Source organism: Rattus norvegicus, chromosome 1, assembly GCF_036323735.1.
Source record: "Rattus norvegicus strain BN/NHsdMcwi chromosome 1, GRCr8, whole genome shotgun sequence".
In the NCBI taxonomy this organism is placed as follows: Eukaryota; Metazoa; Chordata; class Mammalia; order Rodentia; family Muridae; genus Rattus; species Rattus norvegicus.
Window position 1 is genome coordinate 186391761 of NC_086019.1, and position 27629 is coordinate 186419389.

General features: G+C 45.4%; 1 protein-coding gene across 5 annotated transcripts in view; it reads left to right on the forward strand.

Moving 5' to 3' along the window:
* Prkcb (protein kinase C, beta) overlaps positions 1–27629 on the forward strand; it is a 331347-nt gene that overhangs the window by 128364 nt on the left and 175354 nt on the right. For all 5 annotated transcript variants that reach the window (XM_039101234.2, XM_039101232.2, NM_001172305.1 and 2 more), the window contains one exon: positions 8755–8837. In XM_039101234.2, the coding sequence (XP_038957162.1) occupies positions 8755–8837 (83 nt within the window). The remainder of the gene's footprint in view (positions 1–8754; positions 8838–27629) is intronic.

A 27629-nucleotide genomic window follows, 5' to 3' on the forward strand; every position in this document is an offset into this window, starting at 1 on the left:
AAAACCAAGATCAAGTCAAGCGAAACCCGTGTGCTGTCAACTGCAAGCCGGATGCCCTTTTCCCTTTTTTCTTTTCTTTTTTTTTTTTCTTGGAGCTGGGGATCAAACCCAGGGCCTTGCACTTGCTAGGCAAGTGCTCTACCACTGAGCCAAATCCCACCAAGCCCTCACACATATGTCCTCATCTGAGCAATGGTATTGTAAGAGCAGGTATTATTATTTTCAATAATTTATTTATTTTTACTCACTTTACATCTTAATTGCAGCCCCTCCCAGTTGTACCTTTATAGACCCCCTATGACTCCCACCCCTTCTCCTCAGAGAAGGGGAGCCCCACCTTGGTTACCACCCTACTCTGGCACATCTAGTTCCAGCAGGAATAGGCACATCCTCTTCTGCTGAGGCCCAACCTGGAAGTCCAGGAAGAGGAAGGGGATTCAGTGGCAGGCAACAGAGTCAGAGACAGACCCCACTCCAGTTGTTAGGGGACCCACTTGAAGAGCAAGTTGCACATCTGCTGCAAATGTGTAAGGGGCCTGCATGTTCTTTGCTTGGTGATTCAGACTCTGTGAGCCCCTGGGGCCTAGGTTAGTTAACTCTGTGGGTTTTCTTGTGGTGTCCTTGACCCCTCTGGCTCACTCAGTTCTTTCCCCCAATCTTCCAAGAGACCCCCCAAGCTCCACCTAATGTTTGGCTGTAAGTTTCTGCATCTGCTTCTATCCTCTGCTGCATGAAGCCTCTCAGGAGACGGTTATGCTGGGCTCCTGTCTGCAAGCAGAGCAGAGCATCATTCACAGTGTCGTAAGAGCTGGTATTATTGTTACTTCCAGTTTGGAAAAGGGAATTGAGGCTCAGGGTACAAAACGCATATCTATAGCCTCCAGCTTATGGGGGTCTAATTGGAGGTTTAAGCTGAGACCCACCTGGTCCCTGAGGTGTGATTGACATCCTCTGTCAATGGTAGCCTTCCTGAGGGCTGGCAGGCTTGGGACATCCTGAGAGAGGTGAGAACCTACGGAAGTATTTGGGGTCTCTCAGTACTCAAGAGCTCTTGTCTCCTCCCACCATAGCTAGCCACAGTAATGTTAGGATTTCTATCTCACATTGATAGGAATATGATGCATGAGTGGACACCCAAGGATGCTAGGTTTATACCCAGTGAGAACTGGATGGAAGTAGGAGGTCAAAATCAAAATGATGAATAGAATCGTGTCCCTCTGTACTGTCCTATTCAAAGTACGACAGTGCTGTTGGTGCTGGGAGTAGAGTAGAATTGCAAACTCGACACTTTCCTGGGACAGTTACCCCACAGAGGTCTGTTGGGAGTGTCTCTTCAGCTGTCTGGTGTTTATAGCATCAATCACACGCTCCTAATTCTTAGCTAGTGTATTAGTTTCCTCAAGCCCTTGTAACACATTCAGAGACACCCAGGTGCCTAAAATGGTACAGAGTTAGTGTCTTACAGCTCTCAAGGCCAAAGTCTAAAAATGGCTTTGTTAGGACTAAAGTCAAGGTGTCAGCTGGCTGCTTTCCACATGGGAGACTAGAGGGGACACTCTGTTCCTTGCCTTTTCCAACTGCTATGGGCCACCCACAGTCCTTGGTCACGTTCCTTCCCACAAGAACAGCATGCCAACCTCTGCTACAACCATCGAAGCTCATTCTCTGACTGACCCTTCTGCATCCACATAAAAGGAGTCTTGTGCTTCCATTGAGCCCACTCCAATAAGTCAGTGTCTCTCCCCTCTGCAGAGTCCTCAGCTTAATCACATCTGCAAAAGACATTTTCCCCCCAGGAAGGTTAACAGTCAGGGTTCCTCCAGATGGGAGGGACATAGGCATCTTGCTTCGGAGGCAGCTGTGTTAGCCTTTATGGTCTTTCATGTACAAGGAAAGTGTGGAGATTCACAGAGCTGGGAACCTTTCTCGCTCCTCACTGAAGCTGAGTTGAAAGTCCCCTCTACATGCGTGTGTTCTACCTTTCCCCTGCTGTTCTTATCCGTCACCTAGTTCAGAGGCATTTGTGTTTGGAACCCTACCCAGTAATCTACACAGGTCTCTAGACTGGACTGAGAGGGTGACAGGCTGCAGACTTTTGCACCCAGGACCTTGAGGAGTAATAAAATACAGTGTGGAGCGTGTAGGACTCTTGGTTTCCTCCAGCTACCTTCGTGGAAGTGGGACCTGGCACATTCAGCAGCTCTGAAATGCCTCCTTTTTAAAGAAAAGCTTGTCTGCCCCTGAATTTGCCAAACAGAAATGAGGGGGTGTTTATTTGTATCACAGAGAGATTTAGTTTGTTTCTTAAAATAGACAGCCCTAGTCCTCTTTAAAAGCGTGTTTTAGTTAATGGGGAATTTGATTTGCACAACTTTGGAGAAACAAATCACTTAAGGGAGTTACCTGCACTGCAGGTCTTCAGTTTCCAAAGTCTGTCCCCATTGGGGAGAGGGACACGCCATTCCGGCCACTTGGCCTATTGGTTCCTCTTCACTGGGCCAGATCATTTATTTTTGTGCTAATTGGAAGGCTGCCCAAAGAGACCTTACCCATGGAGGAATTTGGAGGAACCACTCAGGAGCTACCCCTACCATGGTGTGATAGGGGTGTACTTCTTCTCTTTCTGCTGCTCCTTCCTTTGTTCCTTCACATACCAGACATTCCTTTATTTACTGGCTGGCATTAATATCAGCGGTGACACCAGGAACTGCAGCAAACACCAGAAACCTTGGAGAGGATGTGCTAGTTATTCCTTGTTTCCTGTCAGCAGGAGGAGGATGAAGAAGGTCCTGACTCAAGCTTTGGAAGTTTTGAAAAAGGATTCTAGAATAAAATTGCTATTTGAAAATAGGGAAAGAGACTTTCCTTATTCACTCCAGATTAAAGAAGAAATTCATACCATAATGATGGACCACTTAGAAACATAATAATGACACTAAATAGAAAACTTAAGTCCAGCCAAAACTCTACTTAACAGAAGAGTTCTGAGTCCAAAAATCTCTTTCAATTTTAATGAAGATGAATGGGAAGGTATCAACTGGATTGTCCGTTCAAGCAGCTCCGGGAGCGGTATGTGCTAGGAGCCGGTATTTGTTGGGCGTTTGAGGTTTAGATAGCACAACTCCAAGGATAGACGATGCCACCATGATATAGGAACTGCCACCTTTCAGAGAGGACACAGAAGCACAGGGAGGACAGATGACATAACCAGAACATTCCACATTCAAATGTTCAAGGTCCGAGCAGGCCCTGAACATAGTGAAAATCTGTCTCAAAATAAAAAGGGGTCAGGGAAATGGTTCTGTTGGTAAACTGCTTGTTCAACAAGCAAGAAGACTTGCGATCAGCTCAGCAGCACACATGTAAAAGCCAGGCTTGGTAGCTCATATCAGTAACCTAGCACCCTTGGAGAGTGGTAGCTCCTACCCTAGAAGAATCGGTGCTAGTTAGTTAACTAACTAACTAATAACTAGCTGACTAACTACCTAAGTGAAGTGGAGAGCTACTGAGGAAGATACTCAACACTGACATCCAGTTTCTACAAGCCTGTGTATACCACACACATACGTGTGTGTGTGTGTGTGTGTGTGTGTGTGTGTGTGTGTGTGTGGAGAGAGAGAGAGAGAGAGAGAGAGAGAGAGAGAGAGAGTTAGTTCGTTCAGTGTAGAGCAGTTATTTAGTATGGAAGTGGCCCTGTGTTCTATCACTGGTACCGAAAAAGAAATACATTAAAAATAAAATAATAGACATCAGAGATGTGGCTTATAAGATGCTACATCGTAAGTACACAGGCAATTTCCAAACTATAGACACAAACTAAAGGACATTCTGGGGAGTCATGAAAAGCAACTTTGGTGGTTGTGAGAAACTCGTAGAAGGAGGGGGGAGGGGTGATTCTGGCTGGGAAGGACAGCTACCGGCCCTTTATTTCCTGGTGTTCTGACAGTTCTAGATGTAGAAATACGATAAGGGGGAGGGGCATATATATGAGAAAGGAGGAAAGGAAATATGATTACTTGGGATAATGCAATTTTCTAGGTAGGATTCTGAAGGCAACTAAAAACCCGTATCAATGATTATGAGTTTTGAAAAGGCTACAGAACCCTCACGGTGGGATTTGCATTACTCCCCTGTCTATAGACAGTAGCCAGCTGGAAACTACAATGAAGAAAGCACATTAAAACAGGGATCTCTTAGATGGTCCACTGTCAGCACCGCATTGGGACAGTGTGGAGAGAGTGAAAGGCTCTCTGGGAGATGTGAAGCAAGAATTTTTAACAAGGGAGCAATCAATTCCTGGAGGAGTGACTTGTTTTTGTAAAAGTGTCAGCTATCTTGAATTTTAATTTTGAAAATGTAAGGCCAGTTCTATGAAAGCCCTAATTATTTTGTTTTATTTTATTTTTGGAGAACGGGGATTGACTTAACGTGGGTCTAATGCAATCCCCACTGGTATTTTAAGAACCTTGATAAACTGCTTCTGAAGTTCAGTTGGACGAATAAACCCACAGCAATAGCTAAGAAAACATTGAAAATAGGGATAATGAGGGGCCCCAGTGTGGCACAATGTGTTCTAAAGCTGCTGTAATTGACCCCCCTCTTGCCCTACTTCACGACAGATCAGGGGACAAAGCTAAAGGCCTGAAGATAAGCTCAGCGTATATAATTATTGAACACTTAATAAACTTGGCATTAGAAATCCATGCAGAAGGACAGAATTATTCAATCAAGGCTGCTGGGACAACTGGGTACCTATGGTGGGGGTAAAGTCTAATGTTCACAGACTCCAAAACGTTACAGAGAGATTAAAGATCTCAAAGTAGAAATGGCACCAAATGTAGATGTGAAAACATTCTCACATGCATGACTTGGGAAACAGAGAGAGTCCCCGTCTGGTTGTCTGTTCAAGTGAACCGGAAGTGCTTTCTTTACACTAACTTTCCTTGCACTGCTTTAAAAGCTGTATATGGAATGTTTGATCTTATTTTAATTGTTCATTTTTTTATTGTTAATATTTATAGTCTTATACATGCTGGGAGAATGTTCTGCCTTTGAGTGTCACCCCAATTGTAATTCTTTTTTTTAATTTATTCATTTATTATATATAAGTACACTGTAGTTGTCTTCAGATACACCAGAAGAGGGCATCGGATCTCTTTACAGATGGTTGTGGTGAACCACCATGTGGTTGCTGGGAATTGAACTCAGGACCTCTGGAAGAGTAATCGGGTGCTCTTAACTGCTGAGCCATCTCTCCAGCCCCCCAATTGTAATTCTTAAGCAAATGTATTATCACAGTATGTGAGCGTGTGTGTATGCATGTGTGTATGTGTGTGAGTGTGTGTGAGGGGTGGTGTGTATGTTGAATGTGTGTGCATGTGAGTGTGTGGTATGTGTGAGTATGTGAGGGGTACTGTGTGTATGTGTGTGAGTGTGTGTGCATGTGTATATGTGAGTACATGATTATGTGTGGTGTGTGTGTGAGTGTGTGGTGTGTGTGAGTGTATATATGCATGTGTGTGTGAGAACGTGTGTTGAGTGTGTGTGCATGTGATTGTGTGGCATATGTGAGGGGTGATGTGTGTATATGTGTGTGTGTGAGTGTGTGTATGCATGTGTGTGTGTGTGTGGTGTGGGTGAGAATGTGTGTTGAGTGTGCATGCATGTGAATGTGTGGGGTATGTGTGAGTGTGTAAGGGGTAATGTGTGTATATGTGTGAATGTGTGTTTATACATGTGTGTATGTGTGGCATGTGTATGTGTGGTATGTGGTGTGTATGTGTCTGATGTATTTGTGAATGTGTGTGGTGTGTGTATGTGCGTGTGAGGGGTGGTGTGCATATGTGTGTGAGTGAGTATGTGTGCATGTGTGTTCATGTGTGTATGTGAATGCATGTGTATGTGTGGTATGTGTGAGTGAGTGTGTGAGAGTGTGTGTTGAGTGTGTGTGCATGTGAGTGTGTGGGGTGTGTGTGAATGTGTGATAAGTAGTGTGTATGTTTATGTGTGCATGTGTGCATATGAGTACATGTGTATGTGCGGTGTGTGTGTATGTGAGGGATGGTGTGTGTATGTGTGTGTGTGCATGTGTGAGTATGTGGGTTCATGTGTGTGTATGTGTGGTGTGTGTGTGAGTGTGTATGTGTGGTGTGTGTGGTGTGTTACTGAGTGTGTGTTGAATGTGTGTGGTGTGTGTGAGTATGTGAGGGGTGGTATGTGTATGTGTGTGTGTGCATGTGTGAGTATGTGTGGTGTGTGTGTGTGTATGTGGTGTGCTTATGACTGTGTGTAAATGTGTGTATTTGTGTGAAGGTCAGAGGACAAGAGTCAGTTCTTTCCTCTGGGGTTGCTGGGATTAAGCTGAGTTTGTCAGGCACGTCCATCAAGTGCTGTCCCTGTGCAGCCACCCTGCCAGCGTCTCCATCATAACTGTTAGCACACTTAAACTAGTCCTGTGTGCCATTCATTAGTGTGCACAGTCTCCTTGGGGAACACAGGCTGCAGCACATTCAACACTCCCAGCTTGTGTTCTGTGTGTTAGCCCCTCTCTCTGTTTCAGCCTCTGTCTTAAAGTTGTATTTTATGGAAGAATCAAGCATGTATAAAAAGAAGACAGATTGGCATTAAATTCTCATGTGTCCACCAGGAACATGTAATAAGTCATAATGATTAACTTTCTTTTTTGTCCTTTTCCTTTCTTCCTTTTTAAAAAAATCTATCACCCTCCTGAGCGTACCAAATTACTTTGAGCTGAGTATTGTATCCAGAGCACTTTTAGGTTGCAGCCCTGAAAGATGAAGATGCGGTTAGAATAACCACCATGCCACTGTCATACCAAAGGCATCTGTTCTCTAACATCAATAAGGGTAATTGCCTAGTATCATAAAAAACAAGTGAATAGATCCATTTTCCTGCTTGTCTTGGTGGATTTTTAATATTGCTGGTTTACTCAAAATTAGGATTCAGATAACATATGCATAATGCTTGTGAGCAAGATGTTTCTTCTATGTCTTTGGATGTAAGTTTTCCTTGTATTTTCTCCTTGTCCTTTTCTTCCCTCCTGTTTCTCTTGTTGGAGAGCCCTTATTGTTTTTGTGTGTGCAGCTGCCAGTGTTCTGGGACTTGCAGGAGGGGGTTGTGACTGCCTCTAGGTAACACCAACTAACTAGTTCCTGGCCTTTGTACTTCCTGTGATGTAGTAGAACCCCGCTAAGACTATCCTGTGACAGTGTTCACAGACACTGTGACGATAGGCTCACACAATCACATCTCTATGAGCAGCTTGAAATCGTCTCTTCTGTTTGTTGAGCATGTGCTTTACAAAAGCTCTGAGCTGGTTCCTCACTCAGCGCATCCTCTAGGAGCCCAGGAGTCTATAGAAGACTTGAGAAGCAGCACTGTAAAATGTGTGTTTTATTATGTGTATATGTCTTCGCTGGCTGCCTCTTGTCATGTAACCCCCAGATAGTGAAGCTGTATCACCGATGCCTTGCACTCACGAGGTTGCAGACGTATGTTTATACATGTTTGGTTGCAAATTACGAGCCATGTTGCGGCCTTCCTCCTCCTCCACCTTTACAACCCCTCCTCCTCCTACACTCCCCTCCGATCTCCTCCACCTTCTTCTCCCCCTTCTCTTTCCTCTTCTCCATTTCCACCTCTTTCCCCTTTCTCCTGCCCTCCCTTTCATCTTCCTCCTTCCTCACCATGCTACTCCCTCCTCCTCTTCATCCCTGAGTTTCCAGCCTGCTAGGCAGGCTCTCCACTCCGAGCTCCGCCCCCAGCTTGGAGGCTGTTTCTTCTACTCCTACACTGACTTGACACTGATCTGGTGAGAGGAGCACGCCTCTGCCATTCTTTCTCACTGTTCCTCCACACCCTTCCTGTTCTAATCATCCCTCCAGGTAGGAGTCTAATGTTTAAACACACATGTTCCTTATGTATTATGGGTCTAAATATCCGCAAAGGACTTAATCTGGTACTTGATCTAAAAAACAGCATCCTATTTCCAAGCCAATAAAAGACTAGGCAGGCACTCTAAGTGATCTTCAAGAGGCTGTAACTTGCAGTATATATGATTCTTAGCACACTAGATAAATTAATTTTCCATATGTAAAGAAGTGTGTGTGTGTGTATGCACCTACGTGTGTGTGTGTGTATGCACCTACGTGTGTGAGTGCATGAGTGTGTGTGTGTGTGTATGTGTATGGTGAGCCTGTGTGTGTGCATGTCAGCATGTGCATGTGTGCAGTGGAGACAAATAGAGGTGAGTGCATGTGTGTATATTTCTTTTTTAGAGTGTGTGTGTGTGTGTGTGTGTGTGTGTGTGTGTGTGTGTGTAAGTCCAAAGCTGACATACCCTGTGTTTCTCAATTGCTTTTCATTCTTCTTCAGAGACAGAGTCTGTCTCTGAATCTGGAGCTAGCCAGTTCTAGCTAGCTAGCTGACTCTAGGGATCCTCTGTCTCTGCATCCTGGGGGATACTGGGATTAAAAGAGGCAACCTTAAAGGCCGAGTGGAGTCTGGGGATCAAACACTAGTCTTCACAATTGTGTGCTAAGTACTTTATCCACTGGGCTGTCTCTCAAACCCCTACTTAATTTAGACATCTAATGTTTGTGCAATATGTCAGTTACATCAGTGCACCCAACAGAGGGCACGAGGGAGAAGCTGATGTTATTTTGCATGACATCTTCATCTGGAGCAACCTAATGACTTCTTCCTTCTTTGTCTCCCCTGTGCTTTCTTTTGCAGTCTGCTGCTTTGTTGTACACAAGCGCTGCCATGAATTCGTCACGTTCTCCTGCCCTGGTGCAGACAAGGGCCCGGCCTCTGATGTGAGTACCTGGTGATGGCCACCCTTCCTGGTTCACAGTCGCTTTGATGGGTTTGCTTTCAGTAAGGGAAAGTGGAGAAGGGGTGTGGCTGGGCGGAAACAACCAGGTCCTCACTCTATGATCTTGCTTAGTGACTTTACCTTGACACTAGGGCCTGGTACTCAATGAACAGTGTGCCCATAAGAGGGAACCTTTTCAATACATTTCCTAGTTCTTTGCTGAGAAGTCTTAATATCAGGATCCACAAATCAGAGGAATGGGGAGGGTATGTGATCCTGCTATTAATCATTCTAAATTATTAGTTGGCTACAGTAGCACACTCTGAAACCCCAAACACACAAAGGTGGGATTGTGAGTTATGGGTTAGCCTGGGCTACATGGTGGGATCCTGTTTCAAAAACAAACTAAACAAACCAACACTTAACCACAGTGCGACCATTGCAGGCTGGACAGAAGATGTTTGTAGGTAAAACAGATCAGTATTTTTCTCATCAGTATTTACTCATTATGTAATTTAGTATGGATTGAGAAAACAAATTTGGTAATGATTTCGGACTTCTGATTTAGATATAAAAATTCCTATCTAAGGAAAATTATTTTGGTTAAGTAAAGATAATTCAGTTTAAAGATGATTAAGTCAATGAGAAGATGGTTGACCTGAGGCTAGGGCAAAGCACTTGGTGTAGGTTTGTCTGAAATTTGGGTTTTTGTTAGTTTCCTTCACAATAGCCATTCTCAGCCCTAACATCCTTCCTTCCTTCTGCTGGCGGCCACCACTAATGCTAGATGGTGAAAATACCTGATACTTGCATGATGAGTCAAGATTTCTCAATGGAGCTCCTGGGAATCTCCTCCACTTCTTGGCTCAGTATTCCTGTGTTTGATTTATTTCTAGGAAGAACACGAATGCCTTTCCTTTCCTCTTTTATCAGCACAGCCACTCCAGTGACCATAGATCATAGTGGCCAGAAGAGTGGTCTGTGCTGATTGGCAAGCTCTAATCATGTGCGGTGATGGTCTGAATGTGTCGTCTCTCTCCAAATTCACGCTGAAATTCTAACCCTCTGGTCTTAGAGACAAGACATTTAGGATGTGATCAGGTCAAGAATGAGGCACCTTCATGGATGGATGGCATCCATGCCTTTAGGAAAAGGACCCTAGAGAGATGCCTTACCCCCTCCATTATGTGAGGTACACCAAGGCATTAGCAATGTAAAAAGAAGTGGGTTCTCACTAGACACCATGTCTGCCATTCTTTGGACTTTGGACTTCTTGGCTCCTAAAACCATGAGAAATACATTTTTGTGATTTAAAAGTCACCTGTTTTAGTTTGGTAGCCCAAACAGACTGAAACAGGAAGTTTTGTGCCAAGAATGGTGCTAGATGAATAGAAATTCAGACTCTGGAATTTCTGGAATTAAGGCAAGGTTCTCAAGTGGATGTAAGGATTCTCAAAATTAGCATCAGTGCATGCTGTTTCCCTGATGACCAAGAGCCTGTCACTCACTGGTGGTAATTAGAGTGGTCCATTCACAATGACACTCCTAGTGACCCATCTGCAAACATGTGGGTTCCTCTCTCTAAGAGATGGTCCTCTGATAGCCTAGAAACTTCAGCTCTTCAGGGAGAAATTCTTCCACAGTCCTACTTTGAGTTTCCTCTGCCTCTGAGCCAATGAGCCAGGATGAGAGTAATGGAACTTGCTGAATTTAAGAGTGGTTCTGTATAGCGAGGGAAAAAGAAAGATGTGCTTGAAACAAAGGGTTTTTTTTAGTGCATCAACATGACTTGTGGTTAGGGACTATAGAAAACTTTTAAGTAGCCAGAGTGAGACAGGCTAACATGACCCATACCCTTCAGAAATGAAGGTTTAGACTGCCAGCTGAGGTACTTGGTTCACAGCTCAGGGAGTGTGAAATGAGTAGAGGAGAGTTACAAGCAAGTACCACCTACAGCCTTGCAACCAGCTCTAGAAATGAAGACTGTAATTATCACGTGTGATTGTATGAATACATTCTGTGTATTTATGAACCTCTATTATACAAATATGTTTTCTTTCTCCTCATAGTCTTTTGGCATGTGAGATTAGACATACTGACTTCATATCAGTACTTAAGTTGCTAATTTTTACATCTTAGTATTTAGGTACAGAGTCTCAAGAGATGAGTAATCAGGTCTTAAGGCCCTTACCTCATTCCCCAGGGAAGAGATCAGTTTGTGAGATTCAGATCTAGGGGTTGTCAAGTGAAATTATGATGTCCTTGTTATTTATTTTGAAATTAAGTGTAATTCAAAGAGGTAGATATCAAATTTAGATAGGATGGGCTTACAATGGTTGATTATTTTTCAAGTATCAGCTTGCTTGGATTAAGGCATGTCGTGAGAGCTAATAAAATGATGTCTAGGCGGGGCTTTGAGGGGTTTTCCAGAAGAGCTTAGTGTTCAAGTCATCTGTATGAGTGGGCAGCATTTGGTTTGTTGAAGACTCAGGTGGAAGGAAAGGGCAGGCAAAAAGTGAGTTCACTCGGTGTTTGAACTAGGACATCTGTATTTCTTCTGCCCCCAGTGTCAATGCTCTCAGGCCTGAGGCTTTCAGATTTGTTCAGGATATACACCATGGGCAATTCTGCCTCTCTGGCCTTTGGACTTGCCTTTGATGGGAATGTGCTGCTGGCCCTCTTAATTCTCCAGTTTACAGACAACAGATCATGGGATTTCTCAGCCTCCATCATCATGTGAGCCAATTCACATAACCAATCTAGATATCTATAGCTACATCTTTCCTCTTGGCTCTATTTATCTGGAGAATCTCAATGCATGTATCTACTTCCAGAGATCAGAGTTCATATGCTTATCCCATGGTTAACGAGTGAGGATAGATGGCCTCTTAGAGGAACCCTACAAAAGAAGTATTGTACATTGGCTAAAACTATAGACTATAAATAGAATGTAGATTCAGCCCTCCTAGATGTAAACCCGTATGATCTTAGGATAGTTATTTTAAAGCTCTTAAATTCTTCAGCTGAAAAAATTGGGTAAAATAGTAGCCTTTACTTTACAGTATTGTTATGAGTGTCAAATGCATCAATATGTCTGGAACCTCCTAAAACAGCCTTTGGTGCAAGATCTTTATATAGATGATGATGGTGGTGGTGATGGTGGTGGTTATTACAATGATGATGACGATGATGACAATGATGACTACTCTAGTGCTTGTGTGTGGGCAGTAAGATCAGAGCAAGTAAGTCTAGAGAATGAACAGGCTTTCTACTGACCATCTGGCAGTTTTTTTTGTGTGAAGGCTTCATGGGCAGCATAAGGAGTAACCCTTCTCTGTATGAATGGAAGAATGCAGACATTTCTTGCTATAGGCATGGGGAGAGCAGAAACTGCTCCCCACGGTCTCCACGCATAGGATTTGGCAGCCTGACTGCAGCGATGATCTGCGTGCTATTCCAAGAAGGTCTGTTGGCAGCAAGAATGATGAATTGGTCCAGACTCCTGAACTGGCTTGACTCGGTTCATTGACCTTTTCTCTGTCTCTGGTTGGAGGTGTGATTAAAGACCTGGGCACACCTGCTTGTCCACCTGGACAGGCTCTCTTTGGCTGCTACTGGTGCTCAGGCAGGTCTAGAGGGATGCCCTCCCCTCCTGTGACCTTGAAATACCGAGGATGCAGCAAGCTTATGAAGCAGAAATTGCATGTTTGTCTAGGGGAAAGGATGCACAAGACCCCAGCCTCTGTTTTCCACTATTCCCAGCACTACCTGAGCAGGGATATATTCTAGACATCATTATAGGCTGATACTTACGTGACTGTCTCTACAGATGCAATCAGACTGTGATATACCAAGGCAACTTTATGAGCCAACCACTGTCCCAGTGAACCTAGCTCTTGATGGGTCCGTTCAGTAGCAGTGAGACTAGACAATATACACAGCACTCACCGTTGGCGCCATACAGCACAAAACATGGCAGAGTCTATGAATAATGTCTCTGGTCCTCCATAGACCTTTCTCTCCTCCTAATATTACATACAGATTTTTAAAAATTATTTTTATGGTGAAAAAAATTATTTTTATTTTAAATTTTTTTACAATATACTTTGATCATATTCTTTTTCTTCCTGAATTCTTTCCAGATCCTACCCACCCAACTTCATGTTCTTCTCCCCCTCTCTCGAATAGGAAAAACAAAACAAAATAAAACAAAACGAAACAAAATGAAACGAAATGAAAAGCAAAACAAATAGACAAACTAAAAACAACAACAAACGAATAAGGAAAAAAATACCAGAACGAAACTTTGTCTCCTCCTCACTCTAAGCTATGTCAGGAAAACTCTCATTCTTCTTGCGGGGCGGGAGGGGCTCTTAAGAGTCATTTCTCTAGAGCTGCCAATCACTTTCCTCAGGGGCAGTGTTACAAAGCACCAAGGCTATGGATCATGCTCACGGTCTCCAAGGTCTCAGAATTAGGGAGGAGATATCACTGAGGGATGGAACTAGGGGGAGTCACGTGAGCTCTTTGTCCTGGGGGTTTTTCTGTGCTTGTGGGTATCTGATGGATTGGCTGGTGGCTAGGTGCTTGAGGATGAGTCCTCTCATGTACCTGGCAGTAGGCAGGCTGCTGGTCCAGGTGCCTTGCTTCTCCATCCTTCATTCTCTGGCTAGTGTTCGGGTTGTTCCTATGGTCATTTCAGGGTTCCAGGAAGCATTTAAAGTCTGTTCGTTATGTTTGCTAATGCCCTATACAAAGGTTATCTCATGCTCAAGTCCAGACAAGAGTGGTAAAAGACAGTCTTGACTGCGTCATTAATCTGCTGCGTTTCCTCCATACGTGGGGAGCCACTGTAGAATAGAACTCTAGAGGCCATTGCCCTGGGTCTTTATTTTTAGAAGATCTGCAGGTTTTGTTGGGATTCCTAAAGGCATAGATGACCTCATTAAAAAATGCATCCCGCTCATTCCATACCCCAGATCCCAAGCGGATTTCGCCCTTGCTAATTACAAATAAGTCCTATGGCAGTCCAATGAGCCTTCTCGTGGAAACTAAGAGTGTACTTGGGAGTCAGACATACCTGAATTCGGGGCCTGACTCCACCCAGATTCTCATTAGCAAAATTTGGGCATGCCATTTTACTTTCCTGTACCTAAGTTCCTCTATAGATCAGGGCCAACCACGTGGGCTCATAAGGATACTTTTTAAATGTATTGAAAATGGGAAACGGCTGGCAAAGACAAATGGGTTAACAGCAGAAACACTCACAAAGCTCTTGCTTGAAAGTGACTCACACCGTGCATGGCGAGCCTTTTATGCAGTAGCTGAAGGTACCTCGCTCCCTGCTCTGCGTATACTGAGAATCCTCTACATTCCCTGGTCCAGAGCAAACAGCACAATATAATTATGTTTCCATCTCCATCTTCATTATTTTATATAAAAGCTCACGTTCTGTGATGCAGTGCTGCCCAGTTCAGGCTTTGCAGCCAGGAAGCTCCAGTGTCAGATTCCGAATCTGCCATTTATTGCTCCTGTGACCTTGGGAAAATTAGTCAATTTGGATAACCTTTAGCTCCTATTGTTAAAATAGGGAGGGCAGTGGCTAAATCCTAGGGGGTAGGTGTCATGAGTATTAGCTGAGAAAATTGCTTGGACCACACCTAAGATAGTGTCTGGCCCAAAGCAACGCTCAATAAATGGTTTTAAAATTATGATTAATATCTAGAGGTGTCTCTACTGCTCAGGAATGGAGGCAGGCCACCCTCTGACCCAAGGAAGAATAATGGCTAATAAAAATAGCACTAAGTATTGAGCGGGTGCCCTAGGCCAGGCCGTTCAGAAGTGGAGAAGCACTCCCGAGGTGGTTTGTCAATATTTTATGGTCTTAGAAGTAGTTTGTGATTTGCAAATGATGAAACCTAACCCTTTTGCCCTAAGGACGACAATTCTAGGAATTCTCGCTGAGGGGTTATTTAAGGATAGGCACATCTGTTTGGTTAGAATGACATTCATTGCATCAGTATTTATAGCGACTGAAATTTGGAAATGACTCAAGTCACTCCTGATGAATGCTTATGTAAGAGAAAGGCACCACATCCTCATAATGGAATCCTGGCCAGCAACTATGGATCGGTGTCTGGGGCGGCAGAGCAGGTGCAGATCTTGGCCGAGCCGGTTCTTATGCAGGTACTCATGCCTTTCAGAATGAATCAAAATGCATGCTCGGCGTTTGCACATTATTATATGTAAATTATACTTTAATAAAAGCCAGGCTGATTAAATGTTGGTTACCTTTAGAAGCGTGAGGCATCAAAACCACAGAACTGTTGTGTTTTTATAGTATTTAAAATATCATTTGCAGTATCACGTGCACTCTTTACTATTAGACATGTGGTATTTAATATATAACATGCCGTTCTCTGTACACATGAAAACCGGAGGCTACATTTCTGAAACATGTTTTGGTGGCAAGTTTTAACCCTGCTCTCTGAGTTGGGTCTAGTGGCACATGCCCGTGATCTCCTCACTCAGGATGAGGCGGGAGGATGGCAAGTTCAAGGCCAACATGGGCTGTACAGTGGAGACCCCATCCCAAAACACATCTGCCTTACTTTCTTACTCTAGTATTTGCATGGAGAACTCTGAAGGTCACTTGAGGATGCTCTGAGGCTGGCCCCTCTGGTTTTAGCAGGTAGTGGTGGTGCACAGCACAGACTCAGGCTCCCACATCAATTCAGTCAAGACTGAGCACCCGAGGTAGCTCAGGGCCAACAGAAGTACTGTAAAGAGGCTCCTAGAATTGCTCCTGAGATTCCGTCATCTTCTAGTGTTCCTGATAATATTCTAATGGTCCATGTGTCATAACCTCAATTCACCTGTGGCCCTAGAGAGGGCAAGGAAGTCTTGACTTCATTAGGCTTGGTCCCTTCCATTATGGTGGGAGTGGCAGTAAGGGGAAAAGGCTTACCTCACCCCATGTGGTAACATCCAGTTTGCTCAGCTCAGGAAAGCAACCTAACAGCTGCTGTCCTCTGAAAGCCTGCATTGCTCTGCTTTATATAACACCAAGGGCGGGGGTGGGGGGGCACCTGCAGATCATTGCCAGCATGGAAGCCACAGTTAGGGCTGTGATGTCACCTCCTGGCATCACCATCACCTGGACCAGAACAGCCATGTGACTTCCTTAAGAGGGGTCTCACAGATTAAACAGTGCAGTGTCTTTTCCCTCTTCTCTCCCTTCTCTCTCATTTATCTATTATTTATTAACATCAGAGAGTACACCATCTTGCTCAAATTACATCCAGTCTATATAATACTGCCATCTATAGTTTCTGTATCCACAGCCAAGACACTCAGTAACCAAACTGTATTACCCAATGCCAAAAAAGGGGTCTTAGGGGGTGATGGTGGAGGTGTCTGGAGAGTTGCCTTGTTTAGGTCAAATTTCCAAAAGGCTGCCACATATACATGCTTTTTAGTCATTCCCAAGAGCAGAAATTAAATCTGAGGACCAGCTGTATAGAATAAAAAGGAGCTTTAAACCAGCAAACTGGTTTCTGTGTGATTTTCAACTCCCCTTCCAGTGGGATGACTACTGGATATGTTCTACAGGTATGCTACACATCTCTACTGGTGGGTCTCTTGGAAGTCCCACTCTGTGGACAGGGGCAATAGAAAGAAGCTGACACTAGTCACCCTTCCCCCAGGAGAGAACCAATTAACCCGCCTGCAGCCAATCTGTGTTATTTAGCGATTGTCTCAGAGTTTTCTGTAAATTGTAAGAAAGTTAAAGGTATGGTAGAGAGAAACTAGATCTTTTCTCCCCACAGTGTGACCAAACTCTAAACTAACCCATTTTCCTTTGTAGATTTCTGTCCCCAAATTTCTTTTGGAATCCAGGGAGGCTGAGGTAGTGGGGCTGTGGCACTAACCTTTGTCTCTAGTTCCATTACTAGTTAGTGATGGGTTACATCCACTCGAAACCGCCTTTAGTTATCTAGACCGAGAAGAGTCCGTTGGCTAGGATCCAGTGCACTGCTGAGTGCTGAAAGAAAACTTGAGCAGCTGTGTCAGTTCCGTCTGATTTTGACTCTAGTGTCATGTCGGCCCTAAAAGTCAAAATGGCCGCAGGGAATGAGGCTGTTCAGTCAAGCTGATGCTCCCTAACCAGTCAGGGCCCATTCTTTAAGGAACTCTCTAGAAGACGAGGGAAGAAGCTTTTTCAAAGAGAACAGAGGTCATGGTGTAGAAAAACAGAGCAAGATAGCAAGATGTCAGCCGAACAGAACCAAATACCATGTGCCCACTGAAGTTTCTGAATACTGGGCTGAAGAGATGGCTCAGTGCTTAGAGTGCTTAGTGCTCTAGCCAAGGACCCAAGTTCAGTTCCCAGCACCCATATCAGGTAACTCACGACCACTTCTAACTCCATCTCCAGGGCTTCTGATGCCCTCTTCTGGATTTTTTCTCTGGACACACACACACACACACACACACACACTCACACCCCTTTAAAAAGAAAGTTTCTAAATGCTACTTTAAAAAATTAAGTCCAATGTCCAGGATTACCTCAGTAATCTATTAAACGTCTGAGTATCTGTGATTAAAAATATTCTCAAGGAATTCTGATTGGTAGGTGGGTAATAGAAGTGTATAAGTGATTTGTATGTTGGTTCTGAGGTCCAAGTGGTTGGGTTTGACTTCCAGGTTTGTCTCTAACACGGGCTAGCTACATAACCTTTCACCTCCATTTCCTTTTCTGGAAAAGGAAGAAAAGAGCTCTGGCCTTGTAGCATGTGGATGGGGAGTAAGTGGGATAAGCAGGGAGAGAGACTCTCCCCGACCCCGTGTGCCCACCAGTGCGCCTTTGAAGTCTTAGGTGGTGAGTGTGCAGCCTTATCTTGGGCATGACACACATCTATTCTGCTTCCCACAGAAGAGAAACCCAGAATCTTCTCCCATGGTGTGGCTGGGAGCAGGACTTAACAAGAGGAGGGTACTGGGGATGAATGCAGGTTTTTTTTTTTTTTTTGACAGTTAAGTGAATTCCACACTAGTCTGCTCTTGGGGCTGTGGCTGGCTGCAGCCTCTGTGGTACAGAACAAGAACACCAAGGTCAGAGCAAACTCCTCCTACACGGCTTTCTATCCCTCACTGCCACAAAGGCAGAGCTTCATGCTGCGAGGACAGGAGCAGAGCCATAGAGCTAGAGGGGTAAGGATGAGAAACAGCCAGTTTTGTTGCTCTCTAGAGTAAGTCCTAGCTTATGAATAAATGATTTCAGCTTCTTCTGCTCGGGGTGGGGGTGGGGACAGAGCAGGGCACATCTTATAGCCAGATGAAGGCAACTTCCAGAAGCCTCTTGCCTCTGAGCCTGATATTCCAGGGGAGAGGGGAAGGAGAACAGAAGAGACGGGTGGCCCCGGAGAGGGCACAGGGCTCCGGAGTCAAGAAACCTCGTTTCTCATCTTTCGGTCTTTGACCCTCTGTGTTGCCTGTTCTACTATTTAACAAATTGGGGCTGGGAAATGACTCAGGGTGTAAGTGTGCTGGTTGAGTCTGGATCACCAGCACCCCTGTAAAAAGCAGGGCACATTCATGTACACCCTGTAACCCAAGTTCTGTCGAGAGGTGCAGACTGGAAGATCACTGGGGCTTGCTAGTCAGCCAGAGTAGCAGAGAGGAAGATGGCAAGCACCAGGATGAGTGAGAGATGCCATCTAATGGGCACAAGGGGAGAGAGAAGCTGGGCGTCTGACATCTTTCTTTAGCCTTCACTCACAGGCAAGGGCACATGCACTCAACACACACACACACACATACACACACACATACACACACACATACACACATACACACACATACACACATACACACACATACACACATACACACACATACACACACATACACACACATACACACACATACACACACATACACACATACACACACATACACACACACATACACACACATACACACACATACACACACATACACACATACACACACATACACACACATACACACATACACACACATACACATACACACACATACACACATACACACACACACACACACACACACACACTGTCAAAGAGCCAGAGTTCATTGATCTAATTTGAAGCCCATTACACACAACTCTTCCCTTTTCATCATACATCAGGAAACAGGTTCCCATTACTGTCATGCACATGCTACACATGAGGAAATGGAGGTGCCTAGGCTTGCCCAAGGGCTTTATTCAGTGACACAAGTCCACATGCAAGCCTAGGTCATCAGGCCCCCAGTCGTCTTACCTAACCTGCCTGGTTCCCTGGACAAACCTGGCTGAAGCAGCAGCCCTTTACTTCAAGAAGTGTCCTTTCAGGTGTACCGTCAAAGCTTGGTGACCCAAGGCAGGCAGTGACACCCCTCTTGGCGTCTCTTACTACTGGGCCAACAAGATTCCTTCTCTGAAGAATTTAGAATTTGGACTCAAAGCTGCTGGCTTTGGGCTGGGCCAGTGACACATTTCTGAAAACTGTTTATTGTATATGAGGCTAGATGAATCCCCACGTTGAGAACTTTCCTCGATAATCACGAGCCTCTCATGCTTCTTCTGGCCCCTGCACCTCCAACCCTATCCATCAAGTTAACCACTACCCAGGCACCCAGCGGTTTGCCTGTTTTCCCTTCAGGCAGCTATTTTACTTTGCAAAGATCGTTTCGTAGCTTGAGCCTCTTACCGAAGCTGAAGCATACGAGGTATTACTATTGACTGTGGTACCCTGTTGTGAGACAGGCCTCTAGAGCTCATTCAGCTGGCTTGACTGCCACTTTATGCCTATTGATCAGTAGCTACTTATTCCCCTTTCAGCCTCTAGCAACCAGTCGCACACTCCTGGATCCCATGCACTCGACTGTTGCGGACACTCCGTGCGAATGGGACCATCCAGAACTGGTCCTTCAGTGGTTAGCACGTTGCGCTTAGCACCGTGCCTTCAAGATTCATCTGTGTTGTGTCATAATGCGGAATCCCCTCTCTTATGGCTGGGAAGTATATTCTTGCACGGATGAACCACAGTTTCTTTAGCTGTTTACTCACCAGCAGACACTGATGTTTCTGCACCTTGACTACTGTGGCTAACGCTGCCCTGCCCGCGGAAGGGTTGACCTCTGCGAGATCTTAATTTCGGTTCTTTAAAATTTTATTATTGGAGGTATTCGTTTTATTTTATGTGTGGATATTTCGCCAGCATATATAACTGTATACTATGCAGGTGGTCCATGGCCACAGAAGCCAGAAGAGGCCCTCGGATTCCCTGGAGGTGGAATTACAGATGGTTGTAAACTACCAGGTGGGCGCTGGAAATCAAACCCAGGTCCTCTGTAAGAACAGCAAGGGCTCCTAACGACTTCACCTTCTCTCCAGTTCCTTAATTTCAGTTCTTTTGTATAAATACCCAGAACGAGATTACTGAATCACATTGTCGCACCATCCATGTCTATGTATGGCATATGCACATTACATGTGGGAGGTAGAGAACACCCTCAGGTATCATTCCTCTTCAGGCATGACCTGCCATGCTTCCTTGCGACCAGGTCTCTAACTGGCCTAGGACTCACTGATTGGTTAGGCCTGGCTGGCCAGCAAGTCATAGCCATCCACCTTTCTGTACTTTGCAAGTGCTGGGATTACAAGTGTGTGCCACCGTGCCTGCCTTTTTTGTGTAGGTTATGGGCACCAAACTCAGGTTGTTATGCTTGTGTGATTAAACACCTAATGGACTGAACCATCTCCCCAAGCCCCAGGCTTGATTATACATTTCTCCAAAGAAAGCGCACAAATGGCCAACAGGCTGTAAAAGATGCTCAGGCACGAGCAACAGAGCTATGGAAATCTCCCAGTGAAATCCATGAACAAAAGGTTCAGTGTTGCTGACCATCAGAGAAACACCGATCAAAACTAGACTATCAGGTCACTCCATACCCACAAGGAGAAAAAAGATAAGTAATATATAAAAGACTCCAAAGGCCCACAAATGAGAATGTAGAGAAATTGGAGTCCGCAAGCACCATCGAAGGGGTTGGGGGTATGAAATGGTGCAGCTGCTTACAAACATGTCTCCATGACTGAACTCTACTCAATAAAATCGTATAGTAGACCTGCTGTGCATCTCGTGGCTTTGCTCAAAGTTTTGTGTGTGACCATGTGACTTTATAAGGATGTATGCTGTTTAATCAGAATGTCCAACTTCAAAGCCATGGAGGCCAGTCAGGAAAGCAAAAAACCCAAGTGCCCTGGGGAGAGTGTCCTCCTGCCTTGCCACACCCTGCCTGGAAGCCTGGAAGCTGTCATTTAGTTCTTTTCTTTACAGGGCCACAATCTAGATTACCTGGCCTTCCCATTGAAGCCTGAACTTTCCTACATTTAAATGGTGTGAACAGTTTGAGAATGGCCACTGCAGGCTTTGCTCTGTTTTTAGGTTAGGGCGTTATATAGCCCGAGAAGCTCTGGAGCTCCCTGTTTAGATAAGGATGACCTTGAACTTCTGATCCTCCTGCTTCCACTTCCCGAGTGCTGGGAGTAAGGTGTCCCCACCAAACTCAGCATATCCAGTGGTGGGCGCTGGACCCAGGCCTGCGTGCCTGCTAGGCCAGCACTCTACCAGGGGAACTACATGCCCAGACTACTCACTGTGGTGTATTTTTGAGACAGTTCTGAGCTGGAATCCTCCATGGGTTCCAGTTTATAGCTTCTGCATATGCAGGTGAGGGCTGTCAGGGGAGGGTACCTCTGGAAAAGAAGAGGGAATGCAAATTTAGCCAAACTAAATTTTGCTGTTTTGGGGTGAAGGAGAGAGGTCTGTCTTTCCTGTGCTGCTGTTGAGGTTTGAATGATCTCAGCACATTCATCTCACTGATGCTGGTGACAGCAAGGTGACACCTGCTGCAGTGTCCCTGCTCTTGAGGGCACCCTCCATGTGTCCAGTGGGATCTCCAGGAGCATCTCTGGTCACTTGTTTCTTCTGCAGGGTGTGTGTGTGTGTGTGTGTGTGTGTGTGTGTGTGTGTGTGCGCGCGCGCGCACGCGCACGCGCACGCGCTCACTCATTCATCACTCTGATAGGTGTTTACCTTTGCCAAGGACAGCATGGGAACTTGCTAGAACTCACCTTCCCTTCCTGCATTCAGTCAATTGCCTACTTTCCTAATCAGGCCTTTCTGATTTTACACACTTTTTAAAAATTTAGTCCTATCTGTCTACCATCTATCTATTGATCTATCTATCTGGTTTTTAGCAGCACTGGGAATTGAATCCAGAGTTTCAAACATGCTAGGCAATCCTTCTGTTCCGGAGCTCCACCTCCATCCCCATCTTGATTGTGTGTGTGATCTCTGCAGGTCTGTGCAGGTGCACACTCCTGTGTGTGTGCTCGGAGCCTAGATGTGGATGTTAGGAGTCCTTCCCTACCACCCTCTGTCTTATTCCTCTGCAACGGGATCTCTCATGAAGCCTGGAGCTAGGCTGGTACCATTAACCCCAGAAATCCTCTTGTCCCCATGTGCCATATTAGGGGGAACCCTGCAGGTGGATCATAATGGGGGGGACCTGCAGGTGGATCATAATGGGGGGGGCTGAAGGGGTCACAGCAGGCAAGGAAGGGAACCATGAGGATGTGAGAATGAAACCTCAGTTCAGATTGACTTTATCAACCTGGATCCAGCCTTCAGGTGTCTGATGCCAGGCCATTTATTCCCATAAATTTAAACATGGTATAATTTGGAAAAAGGTTTGTTAGTGTAAAACAATCCCCAGTGCACAAGGAAGTGTAATTACAATGAAACTCATCTCAGAGTACATGCCATTTCTTCTGAGATGGCTTCTACAGATAGACAGCCTGTACTAACTTATGGGCCTAAGGAAGGATCTGATGTGGTCTCCATCATACAGATAGCACCTCAGGTCCTAGTTGTGAGAGCTTGGGGCTGTACAGATAATGTAAGGGTCATTTAATCTGTTAGATGTCTCCGGTGCTGGTTGTGGGAGCTTGCTATGGCCTAGCCTAACATATAACACAGATTGGCAGGCTATTAATCATCTCCAATTCACAGCTTCTGGATGGAAGAACAGGTTTTACATCTTTCCCATTGGAGAGACAATTCTATGTGCTTAACCTTAATCCTGGTTTCTCTGGAGATCTGTGGGTGCAAGGACCTTGATGCTGTGCTCCCAACACATAATGTTGGTGTTACAGGTACTTGTGGGGCCCACATCCAGTTTCTCGTTTCTCTTTCCTTTTTATATGTGGATATGTGGTGTGTGTGTGTGTGTGTGTGTGTGTATGTGTGTGTGTGTTGTATATGTGTGGTATGTTTGTGTGTATGTATGTTATATGTATGTGCTGTGTCTATATGGTGTATGTGTGTATATGTGTGTGTGTGTGTGTGGTATGTGGGTGGTGTGTGTGTGGTATATGGGGTATGTGTGTATGTGGTGTATGGGGTATGTGTGTGTGTAGTATGTGGGGTATGTGTATGTATGGTGTATGAGGTGTGTGTGTATGTGGTATATGGGGTATGTGTGTGTGTGTAGTATATAGGGTATGTGGGTGTGTATGGGCATTATATGTGTGTGGTCTGTATGTGTATGTTGTATGTATGTGGTGTGTGTGGTATGTGTGGTATGTGTGTGTTGTATGGTACGTGTGTGTAGGAATGTGTGAGATCATGTGTAGAGACCTGAGGTTAGCTTCAGGCGTCTTCCTCAGTTCTCCCCACTTTACCTATCGAGGCAGGTTGCTCACCCACAGACCAGCCAATTACTCCAAGAAGTCCATCTTCTCTTCCAGCAGTGTCCCTCCCGGACAGGCCACCTGCCACAGCCACCATGAGTCCTCATGCAGTCCAGGGATCTGAATTCAGGCCCTCAGGCTCACATAGCAAATGCTCTTACCAACTGAGCCCTTTCTCTTCCCCCTACTCTAATTATTTTCTTTTAATTTGGAGTATGCAGAGGAGAGCCAGGCCCAGCTGCCCTTCTCTCAATCCCAGACTTAGCATTTCTACATGTCAAACAACAACAACAACAACAACAACAACAACAACAACAACAGCAGCAGCAGCAGCAGCAGCAGCAGCAGCAGCAGCAGCAGCAGCAGCACCTTCAAGAGCCTTTGGCATTTGTTTGGCCCATTTCCCTAACTCCTGGTCTGAAGTAGATTTCTCCTATTTTAAAGCAAAGCCTTTTGGTACCGTCAGTGGCAATATGGGGACGAGGGCAGAAGAACGAGTGCAGGGTCAGAGGTGTGGTTCTGCATGGAGAAGAAGGATGGCAGTCCAGAACACACCTGCTGGGGTCGGGTTTCCCCTGTGTACTTTTCTCCTGTACGTCAGGGATAGCCTTAGTCCACCAGTCCCTCGAAGCTGCTGAGTTAGAAAGTGTGGAGGGAGCTCCCTATGCAAGTTGTTCTTGCAACAGTGAGAGCGGCTACCTTCCCACCTCCGTTGGACTCTGAGGTTCTCTGCAGAACAATTCAGGTTTGATCTTTCCCCTCATGGACAGGGGTGGTGCTTGGCAGCTCCAGCAGGTGAGTAGAGCCACACCCCCTAATGGCTTCTGAGGGATGAAGGCTTTCAGAAGGATGTCTGGACTTCAGTGACAGCATGTGCAGAGCCAGTGCCCCTCACTTAGGGCTTTTGTCTACATGGACCTCATAGCTCGGGATCCTGTTACTAGGGGTTAGATTGTGAGGATAGGAGCCTGCAGGCTCTTGAGACCCAGGCATTCCAGCGATGGATGATGCTGACTGGCATTTGCCTTATCAGCATCCGTGGCAGGGCCAGAGATCCCTTTGTAATTCACAAACTCTCCATATCTTGTCCTTTCTGCCCTCCTAACACAGACCTGGGTGTGTCTAGCACTCTTGTGTCAGAGGTGCCTCCTAGAAGCCAGCTACCTCCCAGTGTACCCAGAAATCACACTCTAGCTTCTTTGCAAATGGAGTCACCTTATGTCTTACATCTGGGTGGTCCCCACTTAGTTGGGGGTTCAGATTACATCCCTCACCCAGAATATGGCATCTGGGGAAAGCTGGGGTATGGGCGCACATGTTTTGTGGCAATGGAAGATTTATTTATAAAGTAAGATTGTCGTCTGCTTCAGTGTGACTGCCTCCTGAAACCACTGCAGGTTTTGTGTGGTGACCACACTGAGAGGCCTCCCTGGGAGGTGGCAGGCACTCTGAACACCCTTGACCTTAGGTCTGAAGTACTTACCTGGGGAAACCCAGCATCCCCTTTTTGTCTTCTTAGGGGGAAACCGAGACTGGACCTTGAAAGTGACTTGTTCAAGATCACAAGTGTCTTTGTGTTAAGCTAACATGGGTTAGATGTATGCTCCACATTGGTCACGACAATTGAGCACAGTAAAATTGTGATTTCATGAGACTTCACAGAACTAGAAAGCAAGAGCATTTGTTTATCACATGCAACAAACACACACTATTCACTGTGTGCCGGGCACTGTGCTGTTAACCCAGAGAGTCCTCAGAACCCTGTGAGCGGTGTGCACTGTTGTTATCATCACCTGAAATGCTGGTGGGGAGGAGGCACAGCCCCACTAGCCTGAACTTGCTATGCAGTGTAGGCTGGCCTCAAGTCATGGTCTTCCCGCCTTAGCCCCCAGAGCATTAGAACCATAGGAATGGGTCACTGGTGCCTAACTTTATCATATCGACTTTAGAGTGAGGAAATGGGAGCACAGACAAGTTAGGGCCCCTGCTCCAGGTCACACAGCTCTTAAGTCATGGAGTCAGGAGTAAATCGCAGTCTGGCCTTCCTGGGCATTCGACTAAGCTATGGTGCCTTTCTATATGGTGGTTCATGGCTACATGGAGCCAAGCCCAATGCTAGAAGGGAAGCCACCAGACCAATCGCAGGCACTAACTTGATAGAAAGGAGGTGGCAGCTCATCCTTCTTAACTTGGAAGCACAATTGGAGCTGGACCTTCAGGGCTGTCCCTTATGGGTGGGGCTGATTCCAGTTGGTTAGGGTGGAGCTTGCACTGCCCGCTTAGCCTTCCAAAAGGCTTTAATTAATCCATGTGGGCTGTGGAGGACCCCCCTCCACTTTCTCCATTCCATTCTCTGGGCTCTGAGAATGCCCTAGCTATTGAGCTGAGAACTCCCACCAAAATGACAGCTATAAATCTCCAAGTGGACAAACCCTGCTTACCTAGAAGGGTAAGTGTCTACCAGAAGCCACGGGAGCAGCAGCACACCTCTCCCAAGGCTGGCCATGCTGCCTAGTTATAACATAAACACAAACATCACTCTTCTGCATTATAACAGCCACTGGCTACACTAACATGACAACGTTTCCAGCTTAAAGGTAATAAAATAAAAATAAAATGAGAAAATACATAGAAATAAAATGTTTGCCCTAATTACAGTTTGGGGGGGGGAGGCTGAGGGGAGGACTTTTCTGAAGGGACATAAAGAAAAGCCCAGATCATTTCTGAGTTTGTCATTCCCCAGCCTCCACCTTCCACGTTTGCTCAGCTGCAGCACTCAGCTCTGCTGGTTTCTTGGCCTCGGTCCTGACCGGCTCACTCCTGCCTTGGTAAGCTGCTCAGTGCCGGTGGAGAGCCTAGGTTTGAGTTCTCCAGTACTACTGAGCTGGCACCGCTAGTGACACCACTAAGATGGGCAGTCGGGAGGGCCACTGCGTGTGTGCACTGAGCATCACGTCATCTCCCTTAAAAGGTTAAGGAAAAGAAAGAGAGCCCGGAAAACTTCTAAAATATCAGGCATGCTGGGGAGGGCTGGGTGGTTAAGCGTTTTGAGATGCCAAGGTGTCAGAAACCTATCATACATTAAAATTGTATGTTTGGAGGTAGGAATAGAGATTTCACTGGAGCGTAAGAGAAACTTAAAAGTGAACAAAAGATCCGTAAGAAACTAGCACATGATAAAAGAGACATTTCAAACCAGCAGGGAGAAAGGTGCGTGTGCGTGTGTGTGTGATGCGTGTGTGCGTGTGTGCGTGCGTGCGTGTGTGTGTGTGTGTGTGTGTGTGTGTGTTGTTATGCCTGGATAGACACTAAGAAAGGCGTGAATATCTCTTCTCAGAGCTCATATTAAGATGAGTTCCAAGGGGAATCATGATCTAAGAATAAAAGCTGGAGAATGTGGAGGGACCAGAAGGAAATCTTGGGGAGGACTTGCTAATTACAAGAGTAGGATAGTGCCCCGGAAGAGAAAGGGGAAATCTATGCTTTATACACATGGGCCCATATGAATACATACATACACACACGACACATACAAATACACATGCATACCACATATGTGCATATACATACATGTACACGCACACTTACGTAAGCATGCACAGATACAAATTCATGCACACACAGATACATGCTTCTTCCCACAGGCCCTGCACACTGAATAAAGCTCAGCAGCAGGATTAAAAGGCAAATGAAGAACTGGGAAAATGCTATATTGTGAATGAATAGTTAATATCCTTAATTAATACACGGGAAAATTCGTTACAAGTAATTAGAAAGTAATGAACTTAAATTTAAAAATGGGCAAATTGAGGCTGGGGATATAATTCAGTGGAGAAAGTGCTTGCCTAGCACACGGAAGGCCCTGGATTCCATCTCTGTACCACAAAACTGGGAGAGGTAAGAATAATGAAAGCAAATTAACAGTAGCAATGTATACTAATTAAATATATATTTCCACCAGTTCCTGTTAAGCAGTTCCCATGAAATGGCTTTGCAAAGTCCCTTGTTTAC